General features: G+C 46.4%; 1 protein-coding gene across 3 annotated transcripts in view; it reads left to right on the forward strand.

The window, feature by feature from the left end:
- Positions 1-19,688, forward strand: part of KANK4 (KN motif and ankyrin repeat domains 4) — a 69,043-nt gene that overhangs the window by 35,535 nt on the left and 13,820 nt on the right. For all 3 annotated transcript variants that reach the window (XM_059689319.1, XM_059689318.1, XM_059689317.1), the window contains exons 2-6: positions 3,690-3,777; positions 10,123-12,036; positions 13,672-13,783; positions 16,556-16,774; positions 17,946-18,033. In XM_059689319.1, the coding sequence (XP_059545302.1) occupies positions 3,762-3,777; positions 10,123-12,036; positions 13,672-13,783; positions 16,556-16,774; positions 17,946-18,033 (2,349 nt within the window). In that variant the 5' untranslated portion in view covers positions 3,690-3,761. The remainder of the gene's footprint in view (positions 1-3,689; positions 3,778-10,122; positions 12,037-13,671; positions 13,784-16,555; positions 16,775-17,945; positions 18,034-19,688) is intronic.

Genomic DNA, 19,688 nt, shown 5'->3' on the forward strand with positions numbered 1-19,688 from the left:
AGGATGAATTCTGCTCCAGTATTTGTTTGTTATGTTACTTTGGACAGGCCTGTAAACTCTCAGCCTCAGTCTCCCTATTTGAAAAATGGAGACAATAGTAATTCTCTTGGGGTTAGGGAATAGATTGCATGAGATAATTTATGTCAAGGGCTCCAGGCTCTGCCTGTTGCTCAGTAATGTTATGGGGTGGGAGGAAGAGGGGAGCAAAAAGGAGAGAAGAAGCCGTGATGATGGAGAAATAGGCCAGAGGGCCAAGCTTAGGGCTTGTGTCCTCACCCTTCTCTTCCCCAGGCTTCACTTTGAAGCTGCCAAGCCTCTGGGAGGCTCCACCACTGGCTGCAGACTGTGGACATGCAGCATTGAGATTGGTAGTAGTGCCTTCTGCTTGGGAACCTTCTCTTTCTTTTATTTATTTAAAAATTATATTTATTTTTGAAATTGAGATATAGTTGACATAGAACATATTTTACTGGTTTTAGGTGTATAACATAAAACATAACAATTTGATATATGTATACATTGCAAAATCATTACTTCAATATATTTAGTTAACATCCATCACCACCATAGTTACAATTTTTTTTCCCTCATGATGAGAACTTTAAGATCTACTACCTTAGCAATGTTCAAATATACATTACAATATTATTAACTACTAGTGGCCCAGTGCATGTATTCGTGCACATTGAAAGGAAATTAATTAGAAGAAATATTTAAAAATCGCTATTTGTGCCCTAGCCAGTTTAGCTCAATGGATAGAGCGTCAGCCTGTAGACTCAAGGGTCCCAGGTTCGATTCTGGTCAAGGGCATGTACCTTGGTTGCAGGCACATCCCCAGTGTGGGGTGTGCAGGAGGCAGCTGGTCGATGTTTCTCTCTCATCGATGTTTCTAACTCTCTATCCCTCTCCCTTCCTCTCTGTAAAAAATCAATAAGATATATTTTTTAAAAATCGCTATTTGCCCTTTCTCTATAATACAAGTGTCAACCATGATCGACAATGACAGATCGAAACACAGGCATGCAATTGGCACCAGTGAGAGCCTTATATGTATCACACATGCATGAGTCAACGTTTATTTTTAAGCTAGAGGCCCGGTGCATGAATTCATACATGGGTGGGGTCTGGCCGGCCTGCCCGGATTGGGGCAGATTGGAGGCAGGGCCAGCCAGGAGGAGGGGCCATGGGCAGTTGGCCAGCCAGCCTCGCCCCCTGGTCAAACTCCCAGTCAAACTCCCAGTCAAGGGGACAATTTGCATATTAGCTTTTTATTATATAGGATTGCCAGTGCATGTCATATGTACCAGCCGGCCAGTCAGTTGGTTGGATGGATGGACAGTAGATCACTTAGCCTTTTATATATAGAGATGGTCACCATGCTGTACATTATATCCCTAGGACTTAGATATCTTACTACTGGAAATTTGTATATTTTTACCCCTTCACCCATTTCATCTGTCCCCTACCCCCTGGCAACCACCATTCTTTTCTCTATTTTGTCTTGTTCTTTAGATTCCACATATAAATGAGATCATACAATATTTGTCTTCCTCTGCAGGATTTACTTTGTTTAGCATAATCCCCTCAAATTCCATCCATGTTGTCACAAATGGGCAAGATTTTCTTCTTTTTATGGCTGAACAATATTCCATCATATATATATATATATGTGTGTGTGTGTATGTATATATATATATATATATATATATATATATGTGTGTGTGTGTGTGTGTGTGTGTGTGTGTGTGTGTGTATGGTATATATATATATATATACCACATTTTCTTTATCCATTCATCTATCAATCGATGAACACTTAGGCTTTTACAGAAGTTTTTCTTTCTAATATGAGTGACCCTCTCTCACTCCAATTTAGAACCTCCTTTCCCCTAATTTCTCTACTCCAGTTCTACGCTGCCCCCAAACTTAAGTACTTGTTGCCTCAAAGCTAAGCAAGGTGCTCAGTGTCGGTGTTCCTTCTGCAAGGAGTGTGTTTGCCTACAGAAACCCTGCCTGACCTTTTGGGCTCGGTTCCACCTGCATAAGGAAAGGCCCTTCTGGCAGCTGCATGGATCATGTTTGGGAGGAGCCAAGGCAGGAGCAGGGCCATGACTTCTTTCTCATAGAAAGAAGGTGTGTGGCCCGGCTAGTGTTGCTCAGTGGTTGAGCATCAATCTATGAACCAGGAAGTCACAGTTCGATTCCCAGTTAGGGCATACGCTGGGTTGGCAGGCTCGATCCCCAGTAGGGGGCATGTAGGAGGCAGTCGATCAGTGGTTCTCTCTCACCACTGATGTTTTTATATCTCTCTCCCTCCTTTCCTCTTTCTGAAATCAATAAAAACATATTGGAAGGAAGGAAGGAAGGGAGGGAGGGAGGGAGGGAGGGAGGGAGGGAGGGAGGGAGGGAGGGAGGAAGGGAGGGAGGGAGGAAGGGAGGAAGAAGCTGCACGAAACTTTGTGTTAGGCAAACTTCAGAGGCTCCAGGGGTCATCAAACTATGGCCCGCAGGCCACATGCGGCCCGCCGAAAACATTTATCCAGCCTGCCGGGTGTTTTTGCCGCCGCTGTGTGCATACGAATTTGTTCATAGTTTTTTTTTTAAACTATAGTCCGGCACTCCAATGGTCTGAGGGACAGTGAACTGGCCCCCTGTTTAAAAAGTTTGAGGACCCCTGCTTCAGACTTCCTCTTATTTGGCAGACCTGATAATTCCCAGCCCTCTTCTCCAGTTTACTTGTTTGTCCCCCTTTTTTCCATCCTGGGTTGCTGGAGGCCATCCTCCTCCTTCTCTCACTCCCCGTTTCCCCAATCTTTCCCTCATCCCTGCTATACTTTCCTGGTCTGAGTGCATTGTAGAGCACATTAAAATTCCTAAAACAACCCAGCTTCCACTGCTGATGTGCCACAGATAATTCATTATTAGGATGTGTGTGGAGTTACAATCACACACAAAAAACAATTTTCTGGGTGATTTATTATAATAGGGACAGAAGGCAGGTTGTTTACCATTTGAAGAAAGAGTCTGGGGAATGGATTAAAACTTTGGGGAAAATTTATGATCAAACCTCAAGGTGCCCTAATTCAGAGTCAGGACAGTATGCTGCTTGAATAGTGACTGATGGTTTCTGGCCACCTAGGTTGCACTTCCCCTTGTTCGGCCCATGGTTGGAAATCACCTCTAAGTATCAGCTCCTACTCAGCACCTACAATGACCTCATCTTTGTCTTGAATCTGATTGGGATGTCATAGTTCATTAGCAGGTACTCTGATTCCAGCTTTTTTCATTAAATAGATTATAATGATTTTACCATGATGGGGTTGGGGTGGAGTGAATAGATTTCAGCTTATGCAAAGAACAACATGCTGGTTATCAGAGCCCTGGGTCTGGCCCCAGCTCTTTCACTGATACACCGCTGAGAGGCCTTGCATCAAGCAGTTAACTTCCAAGTCTCAGTTTCCTCATCTGCCAAGTGAGTAGGCTGGACCAAATGCTTCCTTTGGTGTCAACCATTGCTAACGTTCCCAGGATTGGAATCTAGGGTGCATCCAGGCATCATTAGAGAGCTGTGAGCTCATGGGCACCCCTGGGACAAAGGCAAGGATGGTCGTTACTTTCTTTGGTGCTGTGTTCCCTCCATATTTACTTTAACTCTAATGAGAATCTCCACTTTTCTATCTTTCTTTCAGAACTGTCCAACACATTGGACAGACTTCTCGGATGAAGAGTGCCTAAGAGACTGACGGTCAGCATTTCCTAAGATGGAGAAGACAGATGGTAGGCAGGCTGTTTTGTATCCTTGGTTTAATGTGAGCATTTGAGTTGGAAAGGGATTGTTTCTATACATCCCAGAGATAGCCTGTGGGAGGCCTACAGGAGACATTCCTCAAGCAGACGCTGGGAGACCCGAACCATGTATTTCAAGTATGCATAAGAGAAGTTGGTAGGGAATGGGAATGAAGCCTTATGTTTATATCTGACTAGTGTAATTTTTGGAGTGTTTTCTCATCTTTTCCAAGCACCAAGAAGGGAGTAGGATGCTCTCACTCACTGTCCTCATTTTATTTTATATTAGTATATTTTCATTGATTTTACGGAGAGGGAAGGAAAGGGATAGTTAGAGACACTGATGAGAGAGAAACATCTATCAGCTGCCTCCTACACAAACTACACTGGGGATCAAACCCACAACTGAGGTACATGCCCTTGGCCAGAATCAAACCTGGGACCCTTCAGTCCCCAGGCCAACGCTCTATCCACTGAGCCAAACCAGTTAGGACACCGCCCTCATTTTAGAGTTGAGAAACTTGAAGTCTAAGAAAGAGGCACAATATGGTAAAATTCATATCTGTGAGATTTTCCAAGTCATTTAATGTCTCTGAGCCTCATTCTCCTCATGTATCAGTTAGCTTTGCTGTATAATCAAAACACTCAAAAAATGTATCGATTTAAAGATATTTATTATTTCTCAAAAAGATTCTGGGCTGTGATTCTGTCAGGGCCAGCTTGGCTGAACTTTGCTGGGCCCACGTGTCTGTGTTCTTCTGGGTGATTTGGCCTCATGGTATAGAATGGCCACACTCACAGGCCTGGTGGATGATATGACCCCATATCACCTGGTACATTGGGGATGATTTGACAAGTATCTCTCTTTGTCCAGCAGGCTAGCTGGGGATGGGGGTGGGGGCTTGTTCACATGGTGGCAGAATGGTTCTAAGCACAGCAAGAACAGATCCCAATGAGCAAGTGATTTTCAGTCTCTGCATATGTCACATTTGCTGTTGACCTATTGGCCAAAGCAAATCACAAGGCCAAGCTCAGGGTTAGTGTAGGAAGGGCGCACCCAAGGGTGGGGTATCATTGTTTTTGCAAACAGTCTATCCATAAGCAGGTATTAGTACCTATTCCACAGGGTTGGTAAAGGACTAAATGAGATAATATAAGATTGGTGCGCAATACTATTTAGCACAATGTATATGTCAATGAATGTCTCGATGAATGTTCCCTTCCTCCCCTCCCAGGAAATTTGCAGAGGGTCATAAACTGGATCCCGATGATTTGATTTCTAATGAAAAGCTTTTTCCAGATCACCAAATGTCAGGAAACAGGAGAGCCTATATTCTCCCTTGAATCACATGGCCCTTCACCGGTGCAGGACTTTGGGACCAGACAGCAGCTCCAGCCCTGCTTCTTCTTTCTTTCCAAATGCAGTCACCATATATTTCAAGAGTCTGCCTTTCTCCCCAGAGAGCGGCCTTCTCAGCGCATCCCTGGAAGTGATCCCACAGAACACCAACTAATTCCCTGAATGCCCCGGGGGCCTGTCATTTTTACTGCCTCATTTGTCCCTGCTCAGCACCCTCGAGAACTACTGCTCTCCACGTGATTAACCACAGCCAGCTCAAGAAGGGCACCCCTCCCTTCAGGCACACACATCTCACACAATAAAGGCAGAAGAGGGAAAACATGCTGTCGCTGTCTCGGCCTTTTGAAGTGGCTCATCTAATTCCCCTTCTTTCCATCTGTATTTCTGGCCACTTTCTCTCTAGTTTCTGTTTTTCCCATTTCCTTTAGAATCATAGAATAGGCTTTTGGACTTTCTTTTCTCACTTTCAATGCCTCTGATTGGTTTGTTCACCTGCCAATCTTCTCTTTGTCCCACAAGGTCATTGCTGTGGCCCCTCCCTCTTTCCTTGTCCCCTTCTAATGAATGCCCTTTCTCCTGTCTGTGTATGACTCCTAGGCTCATGACTGTGTTTGCAGGTCCTTCCCAGGGGTCTAGTGATTGGGTGTGCTTTCAGACCAAGACTTTGTAGGCTTTGTAGGTAGCTCTGAGCTTCAACTGTCTTACTTTTTCTTCTCCACTGACTCATTTTTCCAGTTCCTTCAGAATTATTTTCTTGGGCTCTCTTTCCTTCTTGAGGCTCTAGTCCTAACACAGAGTTAAATATTCCGAGGAGAGAGCACATTTTTAGCCAATCCTCCCCTGCCTATCCTTACCTTCTGGCCCCTCTGTGGAGTACCTGCGCCATGTTCTCTACCGAATTAGTGCCAGTGATCAGAACTCTGTAAGGTAGGCATTAGTGCCGCCATGTTACAAATGGGGAAATTGAGGCAGAGAGAAATTAAGTAATTTACTCAGAATTACAGAGATAAGAGATGACAGAGCCAGGCCAGTTTCAAATCCAGCCAGTTTGGCTATGTGTTGGTTTATTTGATCTGAAATTCATTTTGAGCAGAGACAGTCCTTCTAATTAATTCTTACCCAGGCCAAATGCCCAGAATTCTGAGCTCCTGCATACCTGTCACCAGGTAGAATTAAGAGGAGCAGAGCATAATGTGAGCATAGGTCTCTCAGCATATCAGATCGAGCTCCCTCATTCAATGACTGGCATTCCTCTTGCACTGGGAGAAAGAGAAGGCACACAGAGTGGCAGTGACAAGCACAGCAGCACAACGGATCACGGTGTGTGTCCTAGTGATAGCCCAGAGTGCTAGCTTAGGAAAGCACCTATTAAACTTGTCATCCTGGATAGCTGCTCAGTCTCACAGACTCCTTTGGTTCCCCTCTGCCTCCCTTAAGGAAGATTTTGCCTTTGAATCTTCTGTTTCCGATTTGATACTATTATTGTGTTTGTGTTCTGAATCTGCTCCGTGAGGCCCCTGGGTAAATTAGTGCATTTCTACTTATTTGAGGCAAAAAGAAGATAAATAATGCAACCTCTTTTTTTTTCCTTAAAGGTAAGTTATTTGCCTTCTGGGCCATAAATCTGCTCTCCCCTTAACTTTAGACAAATAGCTCCTCTCTGATTTGGCCTGTCCCTGTAACCCAGGAGCTGCTGAGTGCACCAAGAGGCCTAGGATGTTGCATAGTGCAGCTTGTAAAGCTAATAGGGAGCAATTGCTCTCATTTACTGAATCTACCAGTGTGCCTCTTTGGGTGGAAAGCAGGTTGGTAAAAGATTGTGTTGGTAAATGTGAACTTGTTTGGAGCTTTTGGGGCTGGAGTCATGTTTACTCCTTATCTGCCTGGAGTCTAGATGTCTGCCAGAGAAGCTCTGGAATGAGGACCATCCCAGGTATTTGCACCGATGCTTTATTCTGTTCCCTGCTGCGGTTGTGATGTAATTACCCACAGGCCCTGCAGCTTTGCGTAGCATTGAGGCTGGTAGGCGTGTCAGTGTTCATGCGTACAGCCTTCATGTGTCTATTGGCTTCCTTTAGTTCAGTGGAGATAACTGTACTTTCCCAAGCACAGAGGGCCACCTGACAAGCATGTGACTCCTGCCAGAAGGAGAAGTCAGACAGGCAAGTGGGAAGAGCTCAGCTCCCATATGTCACCCTCTTAGGGGAAAAGCAGCTCAAAATGTGCCCCGGGTAACAACATCATTTGCACCTTTTCTTTAACCTGCCCTTTCCCTCCATTGCCTTACCTCTTCTCACCTTGACCATGTCAGCAGTTTCCCAACTGTCTTCAGGCCTCTGGTTTGTGTTTCATCTCCTCCTCTGTGAGAATGCTCTTTGTTGACATGCATACAAGTTACTCCATGATCTGGCTCTTACTGATCTTTCCAAGTTTGTCTTTTTCTACTCCCCATCCTTCTTAACCACACTTTAAGTTACAGCTATATCTGCCCTGGCTATCTATTGCTGCATAACAAATCACCCAAAACTTAGTGGCTTAAAGCAATCATGTATTGTTAACACAGGTTCAGCTGAGTGGTTCTCATTTGGGGTCCCTCCTGTTATTGAAATCAGATGATGGCTGAGGCCAGAGTCATTGATGGCTTTTTTATTCATGCCTGGCACCTGGGCCAGGCTGGCTGGACCAGCTCAGGCTGGCTAGGTATCGCTCTCCTTGTCTCCACATGACCTCTCTATAGGACTACTTGGGCTTCCTCACAGCATGGCCATCTCAGGGAAGTTGGACTCCTTACATGGCAATTGGTTTTCACTGAGAGTACATTCTAAGAGACCCAGGCAGAACTTACAGGCTTCATATGACCTAGCCCTGGAATTATGTCAGCATCATTTCCACCTTCTCCCACCCCCCAACAGGCCAGCCAAGATTCAAAGGAGTGGAGAAATATACCTCACCTCTCAGTGTGGGATTTTCTTGCCTGTCTAGAGAGGGTAGAAATTGACAGTGGCCTTCTTGGAGATAAACAGCTACAATGTCTTTCACCTCTTGTTCTGGCAAATTGCTATTTGTTCATTTAACACCAGTCATATGTCACTTTTGTAAAGTCATCCCTTTTGTACCAAAGAAGAATGAACCTCTAAGTCCAAGAAAATTATTCCAGAAAACCTGGGACAATAAGTTAGGAAGGAAGACTGTTCCATGATTATGTATCTGTTACCATTCTTGTCACACTGTGTTGTACTTGTTGGTGTTTCTATCTACGTGGCCACACATTTTTTTTGAGGGTGGGGCTATACCTGATTCATCTCTGTGTCCTTAGGATTTAGCTTAGCAACCAACACGTAGGTGCTCAATAAATAGTGATTGAGGTAAGTGAATTGAATTATTGCTATTTTGTAATTTTTCCCTCAGGGCCTATTACTCTTAGACCTAAGCGGTCAGTCAGTCACGAAGAATCTACAGAGCTCCTACTGTGTACCCAGAAAATCAGCCTCCATTATGGGGCTTCACTCCTCTATATCTGAGGCTTCCACAAAGATAACTACAATATTGAGCATGTGTTGAATGTTTAGCCTGAGCTAGGTGTTGTTCTAAGCACTTCATGTATAGTCATTAATCAGTCCTCACAATAATGTCATTTACCTATTATTCCCATCTTATAGATGATGAGACATGGTGGGGCTAGGAATTTTCCCCAAGGTCACAGAGCTGAAATATAGACCAGGTTCTAGAGTATGTATTCTTGGCCTCTGTGCTCTCCACGAATGTCCTGCCCTGAACTCAGCATTTCAGAGCATGTTTAGCAGAATGTCACAGAGATAATAAAGGGTGTCACATGAGCAACATCAAAAGGACAAAGGCTATTTCACCTAAAGAAGGAGCTACTTGGGAACAAGACCCTATGGATTCAAATACTTGAAAGACTGACTTGTTCTCAGTAACCTCTGTTGGAGTCATGAAAATCAGTGATGGCCCAGCCAGTGTGGCTCAGTTGGTTGAGCAACATCCCATGTACCAAGAGGTCACCTGTTTGATTCTTGGTCAGGGCACATGCCCAGATTGTAGGCTTGATCCCCAGGAGGGGATGTGCAGGAGGCAGCGGATAGATGCTTCTCTCTCAACGTTTCTATCTCTCTCTCTCTCTCCTTTCCTCTCTCTCTAAAAATATAAGCATATCAGCGTTGCCTTGGTGTGATCAACTGTCTGACATCCCCTGAGAGTTTGGGCTACCCTGAAAATTCATGAGTTCCCCATCTCTTGGAGGATGTATGCCAATGTCCCTTTGACATTATATGTCCCTTTTCCCTCACCGCCTGTTTTCTAGTCTGTGAAAAAAAATGTAGTATTCCTTACGTGGCATGAGTTTTTGAAAGTGAAGTTCATGTTTGTTAAGCACTAAGAAGTTTTCAGATGAAAAGGAGTATGGGCTGTGCGTGATTACGTGTTCCCATGCTCTCTGATCTTCACCTAGAGGTTCGGGCGTCTGAGGAAGGTTACGTAGAAGGTTAACTTTGATGTCTCTGCTTGTATCAAGGTTTACTATTGAGTAATGCAAGGTTCTTTAATGTTGAGACAATTATATAGCTCATCCTTTGAAACTTTCCATATTCATAATGCCAATTAGCAGCCTGATTTGGCAAATTCCTGGCCACTTTAGTTCGGCAATTACATGACTCAAACCCCATAAAACAGCAGGAGACGATTTTATTTTGCCGGTCTGCAGGCCGATCCCACCGAAGTAACTGAGTTGACCTACTGCAAATTGGAAACTATTTCCTTACGTATTTCCTTGCAGACTTTGGCTAAGTACACATTGATTTAATAACATGGTTTCTTAGCACAGCCAAAAGACTGAGCGTCGCAGCATAATTTAGAGGCTGGAACATTCTGGAGAAGTCAAAATCATAGATATCAGCCCTCACCACCTGTAATTCTTGTGAACACTGTGCTTCCCTTTTTACATGCCTTATGTCTTCCAGCCAAAGACCAGTCCTCGCAGGGGGATGAGGAGAAAGGCCCTCCAAAGAGCCTCCCCTACTCCGTGGAGACCCCATATGGCTTTCATTTAGACCTGGACTTCCTCAAGTATGTGGATGACATTGAGAAGGGAAACACCATCAAGAGGATTCCTATCCACAGACGGGCCAAGCAGGCCAAGTTTAGCACTTTGCCCCGAAACTTCAGCCTTCCCGACAGCGGGGCTCGCTTGCAAACTGCTCTTTCCCACCAAACCTGGTCCCCGGCGGTGTCCAGGAAGGTGTCGCTGGGGACCGAGGAGCGGGCCCAGTCTCTGCCGCCTGGTGAGCACCCCCAGGCCACCGCGGGTGGGAGCGAGGGGAGCTACCACAGGAAGGCCCTGCTGGCCGAGGCCGCCAGGCAGCTGGAGGCGGCTGCCCCCCGGGACCCCGAGCTGACCACCGGGAGCGGACGGCCCCAGCTTTTGAGAGCATCGAGCATGCCAGCCACCCTGCTGCAGAACAGGGGCTCGGAGGACCCCAGCCTGACCTCAGGGCCCCCCGCACCTCCCGCCCACCCTCCACTTGCGGCTGAAGGCGCCTTTGGCCCCGCGGAAGGATTTGCGGGTGTTCACAACTCCACCCCAGGAGCAGCAACCCAACCCCAAGGCCGAGAGTTTGGAGACCTGGTGCCGGGGGTTCCGGAGCTGGTCCGGGAGAGGGCTGAGCCTCCTCGGGCTGCAGAAGAGGCCCCACAGCACCTGTCTCTCCCCAGGCCCCGCTTCTCACCCCCGAATGCACTGGTAGTTTCAGAGGATGCAAAAGACCAACTTCCCCCCAGAGGAGCAGAGGTGGTGTTCAGCCCTGGCTGCCCGACACCCAGCCCCCCACCTCTGCCATCACCCATCCCTGAGACTGAGCTCCCCCTGGAAGAAATCGAGCTCAACATCAGTGAGATCCCGCCCCCGCCTCCCGTGGAGGTGGACGTGAGGAGCATCGGCACCCGGGTCACGGAGGAAAGCCTGGGCCTTGCCCCCGCGGATCCTGGCAGCATCTCCATCCTGAGGCAGCAGCTCCTGGCCCTGGAGGGGGAGTTGTCTGGGAAAACAGAGGAGCTGGCCCAGGTCAGAGCTGCCCTCCAGCAACAGGAGGAGGAAATCAAGGCCAAGAGGCAGAGGATTCAAGAGCTGGAGTGCAGGGTCGCTCAACTGGCAGAAAAGCTTAGCCACGAGAACACCGAAGACACTCAGGGCCAAGCGGATGCCACGGTCAACACTGAGCCTCTCCAGGGACTCCTGACCAGGGAGTCGTGTGACAAGAGCATTGGTGTTAACCTTCTGAGCAGCGCGGAATCTGAAAGTTGGGGGGCCCCAGGAGAGGAGAATGACCTGTGTGGGCAGGACAGTCATACACAGCGGGATCAGAGCCCAGCAGAATTTGTGCCACCATCCCAGCTGTCACTGCCGCAGGACCCCGAGATGGTCCTCACCTCTTCTTTACATAGCTGCCTCTCCACTGAGCTCAGGATCGAAGAAGCAAGCTCTGAGCAGGAGGGAGACCCTCAGGTGGGAGACAGGGATCTGGTCGGGGGAGCAGGAGACTCTTCATGCAGCAGCGACATAAAGGCGCCCTCAGCAGGGAGGGAGGCCAGTCCAGAGCACCCAGGGAAGGAGGGCCCAGGAAGGCCGCCCAGCTCGCCCACAGATGCCACTATTGGGCAATACGTTAAGAAGATCCAGGAGCTGCTGCAGGAGCAGTGGAGCTGCCTGGAGCACGGGTACCCGGAGCTGGCCAGCGCCATCAAGCAGCCCGCCTCCAAGCTCAGCAGCATCCAGCGCCAGCTCCTGAGCTCCCTCAACCTGCTGCTGTCTGCCTACTCCGCCCAGGCTCCAGCCCAGAAGGAGTCCCCGGCCCCCTCCTCCTCTCCACCACCAATGGGTAAATACTGGTGCCTGAGACAGGGAACCATTTCTCCTTAGTGGGACAAGCCAAAGGGGAAGGGGGCTTTGATTGCATGCATATGTTTTCAAAAGATTTAAGCACCTCTGGGTTATATAACACCTAGTGTTATAAAAACTCACCTATGTAACAGTGGAGGCTCTGTGCCCCTATTCGTGTCCTTGCTCTGAGGTTAGGATTGACTGCAGGATGTACAGATATAGTACAGGGCACAGAGATGCCAGCCAGGGCGGGGGGTTGGGGGGGTGGTACCTAGGAGCTTAAATCCAGCCCACTGTCCACCTGCAGCCAAGCCTGCAGCACTGTGTCCACCCAGAGGGGTGCCTATATCTCATTTGCATGGCACAAAGGCAAGGTCTAGGGTGGACAATGGCCCTGGTTGTGTGTGCTCTAAACCTCAGTCTCCCTTCATTGTTTCCTGAGATCCTCTCTGGTTCTTACACATTAGAGCAGTGGTTCTCAACCTTCCTAATGCTGCGACCTTTTAATACAGTTCCTCATGTTGTGGTGACCCCCAACCATAAAATTATTTTCGTTGCTACTTCATAACTGTAATTTTGCTACTGTTATGAATCATAATGTAAATAATCTGATATGCAGGATGTATTTTCATTGTTACAAATTGAACATAATTAAAGCATAGTGATTAATCACAAAAACAACATGTAATTATATATATGGTTTCCAATGGTCTTAGGCGACCCCTGTGAAAGGGTCTTTCGACCCCCAAAGGGGTCGCGACTCACAGGTTGAGAACCGCTGCATTAGAGGTTTTTTTTTTTTTTTCTTTCTCTGGCCTAATTTTGCAGGAACATTATATTGAGATCTGAAATATTTCACTGAACATTGTGTGTGTGTGTGTGTGTGTGTGTGTGTGTGTGTGTGTGTGTGTGAGAAAGAGAGAGAGAGAGGGAGAGAGAGAGAGGTTGAGTGACACATGTTGACCCTTTGGCTGAGCAGCACTTCCTCTTGTAACAGACCATGCACTGTTGAGTAAAGTGGAACCATATTTTGCTTTGCTCAATGAGCAGCATGCGAGCCTGCTTCCTGCCGCAGATTGCAAATTGCCTGCTTTCTCATTATTTCGTGCTAGTTCTAGTCTTGCCCATTAGTAAACGCCTCCTCTACCTTTGAGCACAGCTAAAGAAGACTTGTGCTCTTGCTCATGTGTCTCCCATGCCTGTCCCACATCACGGTGTCAACTCGCCGAGGTGGGAACAGAGGTGGGACCAGGAGTCATGTGAACTCACTCCTGTGCTTAGAACTAACTGACTACCTCCTTCTCTGCCATTCGCTGAGCACGGGTACCTGGAAGTCTGAGCCTCAGACTTCGACAACAATGGCACCCACACCACATGGCTCTTTCTAAAGAGTGCTCCCACTGTCAGCCACACAGAGGGGCTTTGTGACCAGGGACACTTCAGCTGGCACTCACCAGAGGCTAGGCCTCCTCCAAGACCCTCAACATATTGGATTGACATCATCTAGTTCCCTGTCCCTTTCTCCCTCTTCACACACCTTCCCTCTGGATCCCCTCAAAGCAAGAGTCTCAGTGTTGCTGCCTTCGGTGGCATCTCCATGATCATTCTAACCTGTGATGTTGTGTCTGCCTAGAGCTCTCCCCGTCGACCAGCCTTAAATCCATAATGAAAAAGAAAGACTATGGCTTCCGTGCAGGAGGTAATGGGACCAAAAAGAACCTTCAGTTTGTTGGGGTTAACGGTGGGTAAGCATCGCTCGTGAAGCCCAGACTGCCCCCCACACTGCCTGTCCCTCTGTCGTCTCAGCACTCTTTTCCTAGGGGAAAGCATCTGGTTTTCATTCTTCTTCAAGGGAATTACTCTCAACGGCCCTTTAAAACTCCATCTCGGGTTTGCATGTGTTTGGCTCCTTGCCAGCTGTGGTCTGTTGGATCCTGTGCTTTTAATATGTTTTAACTTTGGTGTCCTGCGGGCCAGGATTCCAGTTGGCTTCTGGGAGTTTGGGGGGCACATGGGCCCTTTACGGAAGACATGTAATCTGAACCACAACACTGAAACTAGGACAAACTCTTAATTTGTTGAACTTTAAATTTCAGCCATTTAATTTTTTTTCTTTCTTTTACTAACTTACGGCAACTCAAAGCAACATTTTTTAGGAGGAAGAAAAACAACCCATGAACTAAACCATATATATTCCAGAGAGTAAATCACTGATTTGGAGTATTTTCTGAATAAGTTAGTCAATAAGCATATCTGAAATGCCTACAATGTCTTAGGTGGTGGGGATAAAAATGTCAAATAAATCGTGGCCCCTGCCTTTAGTTCAGTGTGGGCCTGGGCAGAGGAAATAAAGAGATGTGGATATGATGAGATGAGTTCTAATAAAGAAAGAAGCATAGGCTGCTATGGAAACCCAAACGAGGGGCACCCAGCCCAGCCAGGGGGGCGGGGTCTAAGAAGCTGCCTGGAAGTGGTAGGAACCACTGCTAATTCGGGTCAGACAAGGAGGAAGACACCAGATTCAAACAACAGTGACATTACTGCTGCACATTCTGTGAGGGAAACGTCCGAAATGACGAGATGGGGTCACAGAAGAGTTGCTTTTCCCACTCCTGCTAACGTCAGACACTGTGGCCTGAGGAGAAGCGGTTTAGTGTTGAGCTTTCACCAGTTCATGTACAGAAAAGGAGGATCAGCCTAATCTCAAAGTGTAAAGCAGGCCCCCTACTGCTGGCCCTGCCTTTCTTCCTTCCAGTGTGCTGAGGTAGGCCCATCTCAGGGCCTTTGCATCTGCTATCCACTCGGCTGAAAGTGCTCCCTTCCCAGATAGCGCTCAGTAGTTGTCACCCGAGTGCAGTGGTTTTCAACCTTGGCTGCACCTGGGGGAGCCTTTAAAAATAGCAGTGCCTGGGTCTTCTCCCTGAAGGCTCCAGTTTAATTAGTCTGGAGTGTAGTACAGGTATTGGGAATTTTAAACCCTCTCAAGTGATTCTAATGTGCAGCCAAGGTTAAAAAGTTCTGCTTGAATTAAAGTAATCCCTCCTCCCATCACTCTAGCCCAGGGGTAGGCAAACTTTTTGACTCGAGGGCCACAATGGGTTCTTAAACTGGACCGGAGGGCCGGAACAAAAGCATGGATGGAGTGTTTGTGTGAACTAATGTAAATTCAAAGTAAACATCATTACATAAAAGGGTACGGTCTTTTTTTTTTTTTTTTTTTTTTTTTAGTTTTATTCATTTCAAACGGGCCGGATCCCCACGGCTGCTCTAGCCCATGGCTCTTTATTATTTTATTTAATTCCTAGTATTTACTATTTGAGTATGTTTTTTACATGTTTATTTTCTGCCTTTCCCTACGAGAATATAAGCTCAGTTAGAACAGGGACTTAGATGTACACTTAGAACAGTGCCTGGCACATAGGAGGTGCTCAATATATTTCTGTTGCATGAATGAATGAACTTCCAGGTGAAGTTTTTATGGGAACAATTTTAATATAGGAGCTGCTTGCTAAACATCTTATATCCCCTATTCTCTTAGTCACAAAAGCAAAAGATTGTTCCAAGCACAATAGAGGAAGAAATATTCAGGGTTTAAACAAGACAGAATGTGAACATACCAGACAACAGGCTGGGTTTGCAAATACAGTAAACAAAGGGGCCCCCATTCAGAGAAAGGGCATGAGGTGTTCAGGGGAAGCTGCAGTCTCCCCACTCTCGGTGGCAGTGTCTAGTGGTCCTAAAGCCTGAAATCTTCATCCATTGGAGGTCTCCTGTTGACCATCAGCAGAGAAATCAATAAATCTCCCAGGACTTTCCTCCATGGTCTCTGGTCTGCCACCTGAATAGAGTTGCATATAATTGAACACGAGGATTATAGCTGGAGCGGGAGGACCCCAGGTGAAGTGGCGGCCCGTGCCCTCCTTTGCTATTTCAACCAATAGTTGAAATAGGCTGCACCTGAGAAAGGCAAATGCTGGGTTCAGGTATTCTGACTGGGAGTAGACACTGATGGTTCCTTCCTTGTCAGGTGGAAGCTGGGCTATAATGAGGGGGGTGGGGGCTAAAAAGTCTCACAGTCACCCAAAGACATGAAAATGTGTCAGGCAATTCAGAAAACTGAGGGTTGGGATGGGAAATGTTTACCAAATGTTGGTCCCTCTCTGGGCAGGGCATTAGGATTCCAACAGCAAATGCTTTCATAAGAACCTTGGGTTGCCTGTCTGCATCATCTGAATGCATTGGTCAATTAGGGCATGTGCTGTGTGTTTGCTGCCAGGATCCTAGTTAATGATCTTTTCTCCCCAAATGGCCTCTGGCATTAGAGTCAGAGCTTTTAACCTCACTTATCTCTGACACCAAGGTTCCTAGGAGCCCCTGGTCCAGGCCTGAAGGTATAGAGAATGGAGGGTGTGGTTAGCAAGCTGGGAAGGGTTAGCTAAAGCCTACTAGGTCTCATTCTTGTTGAATGGGCATTGGGCAGGAAGCACAGAACAAGTCACCTCTGTCTCCTTTCCCAGCTACGAGACCACCTCCAGCGAGGAGACCAGCGGTGAGGACAGCTCCCCAGAAGACTTGTCTGACAGCGAGGCTGAGAAGAAATGTGATGGCCCAGAACATAGGTGGGGCAAGGATGACCACCCAGGCTGCAAGGCGGGGCAAGGCATCTCCGAGGGCACCTGCAACACAGGCCAGGAAAAAGGGCTTGGGGAAGAACTCCCCCTTCCCAAGGCTGAGAGGTGAGTCAGATGGGTATAGATAAGGACACGTGAACTTTTGAGACAGGACAGGGGTGTTTATTCATCCTTTTATTCAATCATTTGTTCCTTTGTTTATTCATTCACCAATTTTTTAAAATATATTTTATTGATTTTTTACAGAGAGGAAGGGAGAGGGATAGAGAGAGTCAGAAACATGGATGAGAGAGAAACATCGGTCAGCTGCCTCCTGCACACTCCCCACTGGGTATGTGTCCGCAACCAAGGTACATGCCCTTGACTGGAATCGAACCTGGGACCCTTGAGTCCACAGGCCGACGCTCTATCCACTGAGCCAAACCAGTTAGGGCTCATTCACCAATATTTATTGAGTTTCTAATCTATGCCAAGTACTGTGCACTGGTATAGTACCTGGCATAGATTCACTGGTTGAACTAAACAGATGTAACTCCTTCCTTCATGGGATATACTGTCATAGATTGAGCTCTACAGATAAAGCTAGCATTGGTCTAGCACTGAAAATATGAAGGACGTGCATTCTTACATAGTTGTAAAAACAACCCTTCAAGGTAGAAATGTTTATAATCTCCACTTTGCATGTGTGGAAATGGAGGCTTGGGGAAGTTAAATGACACAGCTAGCAGAGCGGGGATTTGGCCAAGTCTTTTCTGACTCTTACCCACACACTTTTCTGCCTCTCCCATTGGCTATGCTGATGTAACTCTTTGAAAGTGATGGGAGGTCATGGGGCATGATGAAAGGGGACTTTACAGTTGGGCGTACCTGGATTCAAATCCCATGTCTGCACAATGTTATTTTAGACAGGATATTAAGTTGTGGTCACCTCAGTTACTTCATCTGTAAAATGTAGATAACAGCAACCACGTAGGTTTGATCTCAGGACTGGATGAGGAACAGTATGTACAATGCCTACTGCAGTGCCTGCCACAAAGTAGGCTCTCAATGAATGGTAGAAATAAGTACAGTAAAAAGGGCAGTGTGCTCTGCTCACACTTCAGAGGAGCTCAGAAGCCACGCCTCATCATCAGGACACTGTATTCACCCCATATTTCTGAGGAATGCCCTTATCCTGCGAAGTGGCCCAGTTTGAGCTGCTGAGAATGGAAGTGAAGCTAGAGAATAACCTTTTTCATCAACATGGAGACTGAAACATACATTTTTTTTTCTTTAGATATAAACCCTCCGAAGAATTTCTTAATGCATGCCGGGCATTGAGCCAATATCTGCCAGACACTGGGACCACCACCGACCAGCTCTTGGTACTCTGATTTTTCATTGTCATGTAGAGATTCCCATATTGTTTAAGCGGTTAGTTCCAACTGCGTGATGTTGGTCCCTTAGCTGAGGCAGCGATGTGAGTCCCTTTCCTCGGGGTGCTCTCATTTGCCCAGACCTTGCCTGTTGCCTAAGGTGATGGATTATGCTGAGAAAGTGAAACTGACAGATATACCCTGGAGAGCAAGCCTGGTGCTCAGAGGCTTTTATAAGGGTTATTAGGCATCGCACCCTGGATGTGTGTCATACAAGTATTTGTGGCTTAGGCTCAAAATTGCCTTGCAAGTGGAGCGAACTGTGGGGAGAATGGAAAAGAGCATGTGGAATAGATAGAAATCATGGGTTCTATTCCTAGGAGCACCATCTATGAGATATTGGCCAAGCCAGCTCAACACTCAGAGCCTCAGTTTCCCTGTTAATAAAATAAGGGTGGTAGGCAGCATTTCTCCAATTACCCTCAAGCCCTAGCATTCAATTTTGTAGTCTTTACTCTTTTTCTGGAAGTGTACCTACTGGCAAGAGACCAAGAGCAAGAAACTACATCTGTTTGCTCCTTAACACCTTTATGGCCCATGGAGATTTAAACATGTAACAATGGGGTTCTACTTTTAATCAAGAGATACAAGCTATGAGAGCAGCTGATAAGACCCAATGTGTAACAGCTTGTAAGCATTTTCAAAGCCTGTTTTCTTCTCCTTTGCAGAACTGTAGGAGTAAAAACGATCAATTCAGCCCAACCCATTTTTCGCTACTTTATCTTAGCTGATTTGGTAAATAGCTGTTCCCAGATTGTTCAAAACAACAACAACAACAACAAAAAACAAACAAACCAATAACTGTTGTGGATATTGATTAAAACTCCTGTTACTTATTCTTGAATGCATTATAGAACTAATTTATTCCTTAGCTCTCCACTTAAAATCTATCACTATATTCCTTAATATTAGGGTCTTTTTTCCAATTCTCCTAAAGATTCCATGGGCAAAGGAGATGTTATATAAAAAAGTGTTTCATCCACAAAAGATTCCACTATTTCTGCCTAGAAAAGTGGTTAACAGATATCCAAACCTGACACCATACCCATGTTAGGATCAGAGCACAAGACCCCTGCCACTCTACCTCAGAGAAAAAACAGGTTGTACAAGGACCTCACTCTGTAGAGCCCTGGGAGGTTAGGGAGCTAGCCCCTTTCTGCACCCCCATTTTGTAAACAAGACAAGTAAGGTTCAAAAGGCTATATGACCTCCAAGGTCACATAGCTGAGCCAGGACTTACATCTGGCAACATTGGTTTAGTGACTCCAAATCCAGCACTCTTTCCAGAATGAGTGTGGAATCATTTCTGATACTGGCATCCCCATGGGTAGGTAATCTAACCATGTCCCATTTTAAACACTGAGGTCATGTCACACAGAGTTGATGTCATTTGCTCTGGAACTCTCCTCAATCGTGGTTGCAAGGAACTGAACCCTGTGGATAGTGGGGTCCTGCCATGGGTTATTCAACTGTTTCTCTGAAGGTCCTAGCAAAACTTAAAAGCAAAAATCATTCCAGCACAGCTGTTTGCATTTTGTGTTGAGCATAAGTTAGTAGTGTTGTTTGCCTTGGCTTTCAGCATTGTTCCCATCAGTAAAATGTTA

Source organism: Myotis daubentonii, chromosome 3, assembly GCF_963259705.1.
Source record: "Myotis daubentonii chromosome 3, mMyoDau2.1, whole genome shotgun sequence".
Taxonomy (NCBI): Eukaryota; Metazoa; Chordata; class Mammalia; order Chiroptera; family Vespertilionidae; genus Myotis; species Myotis daubentonii.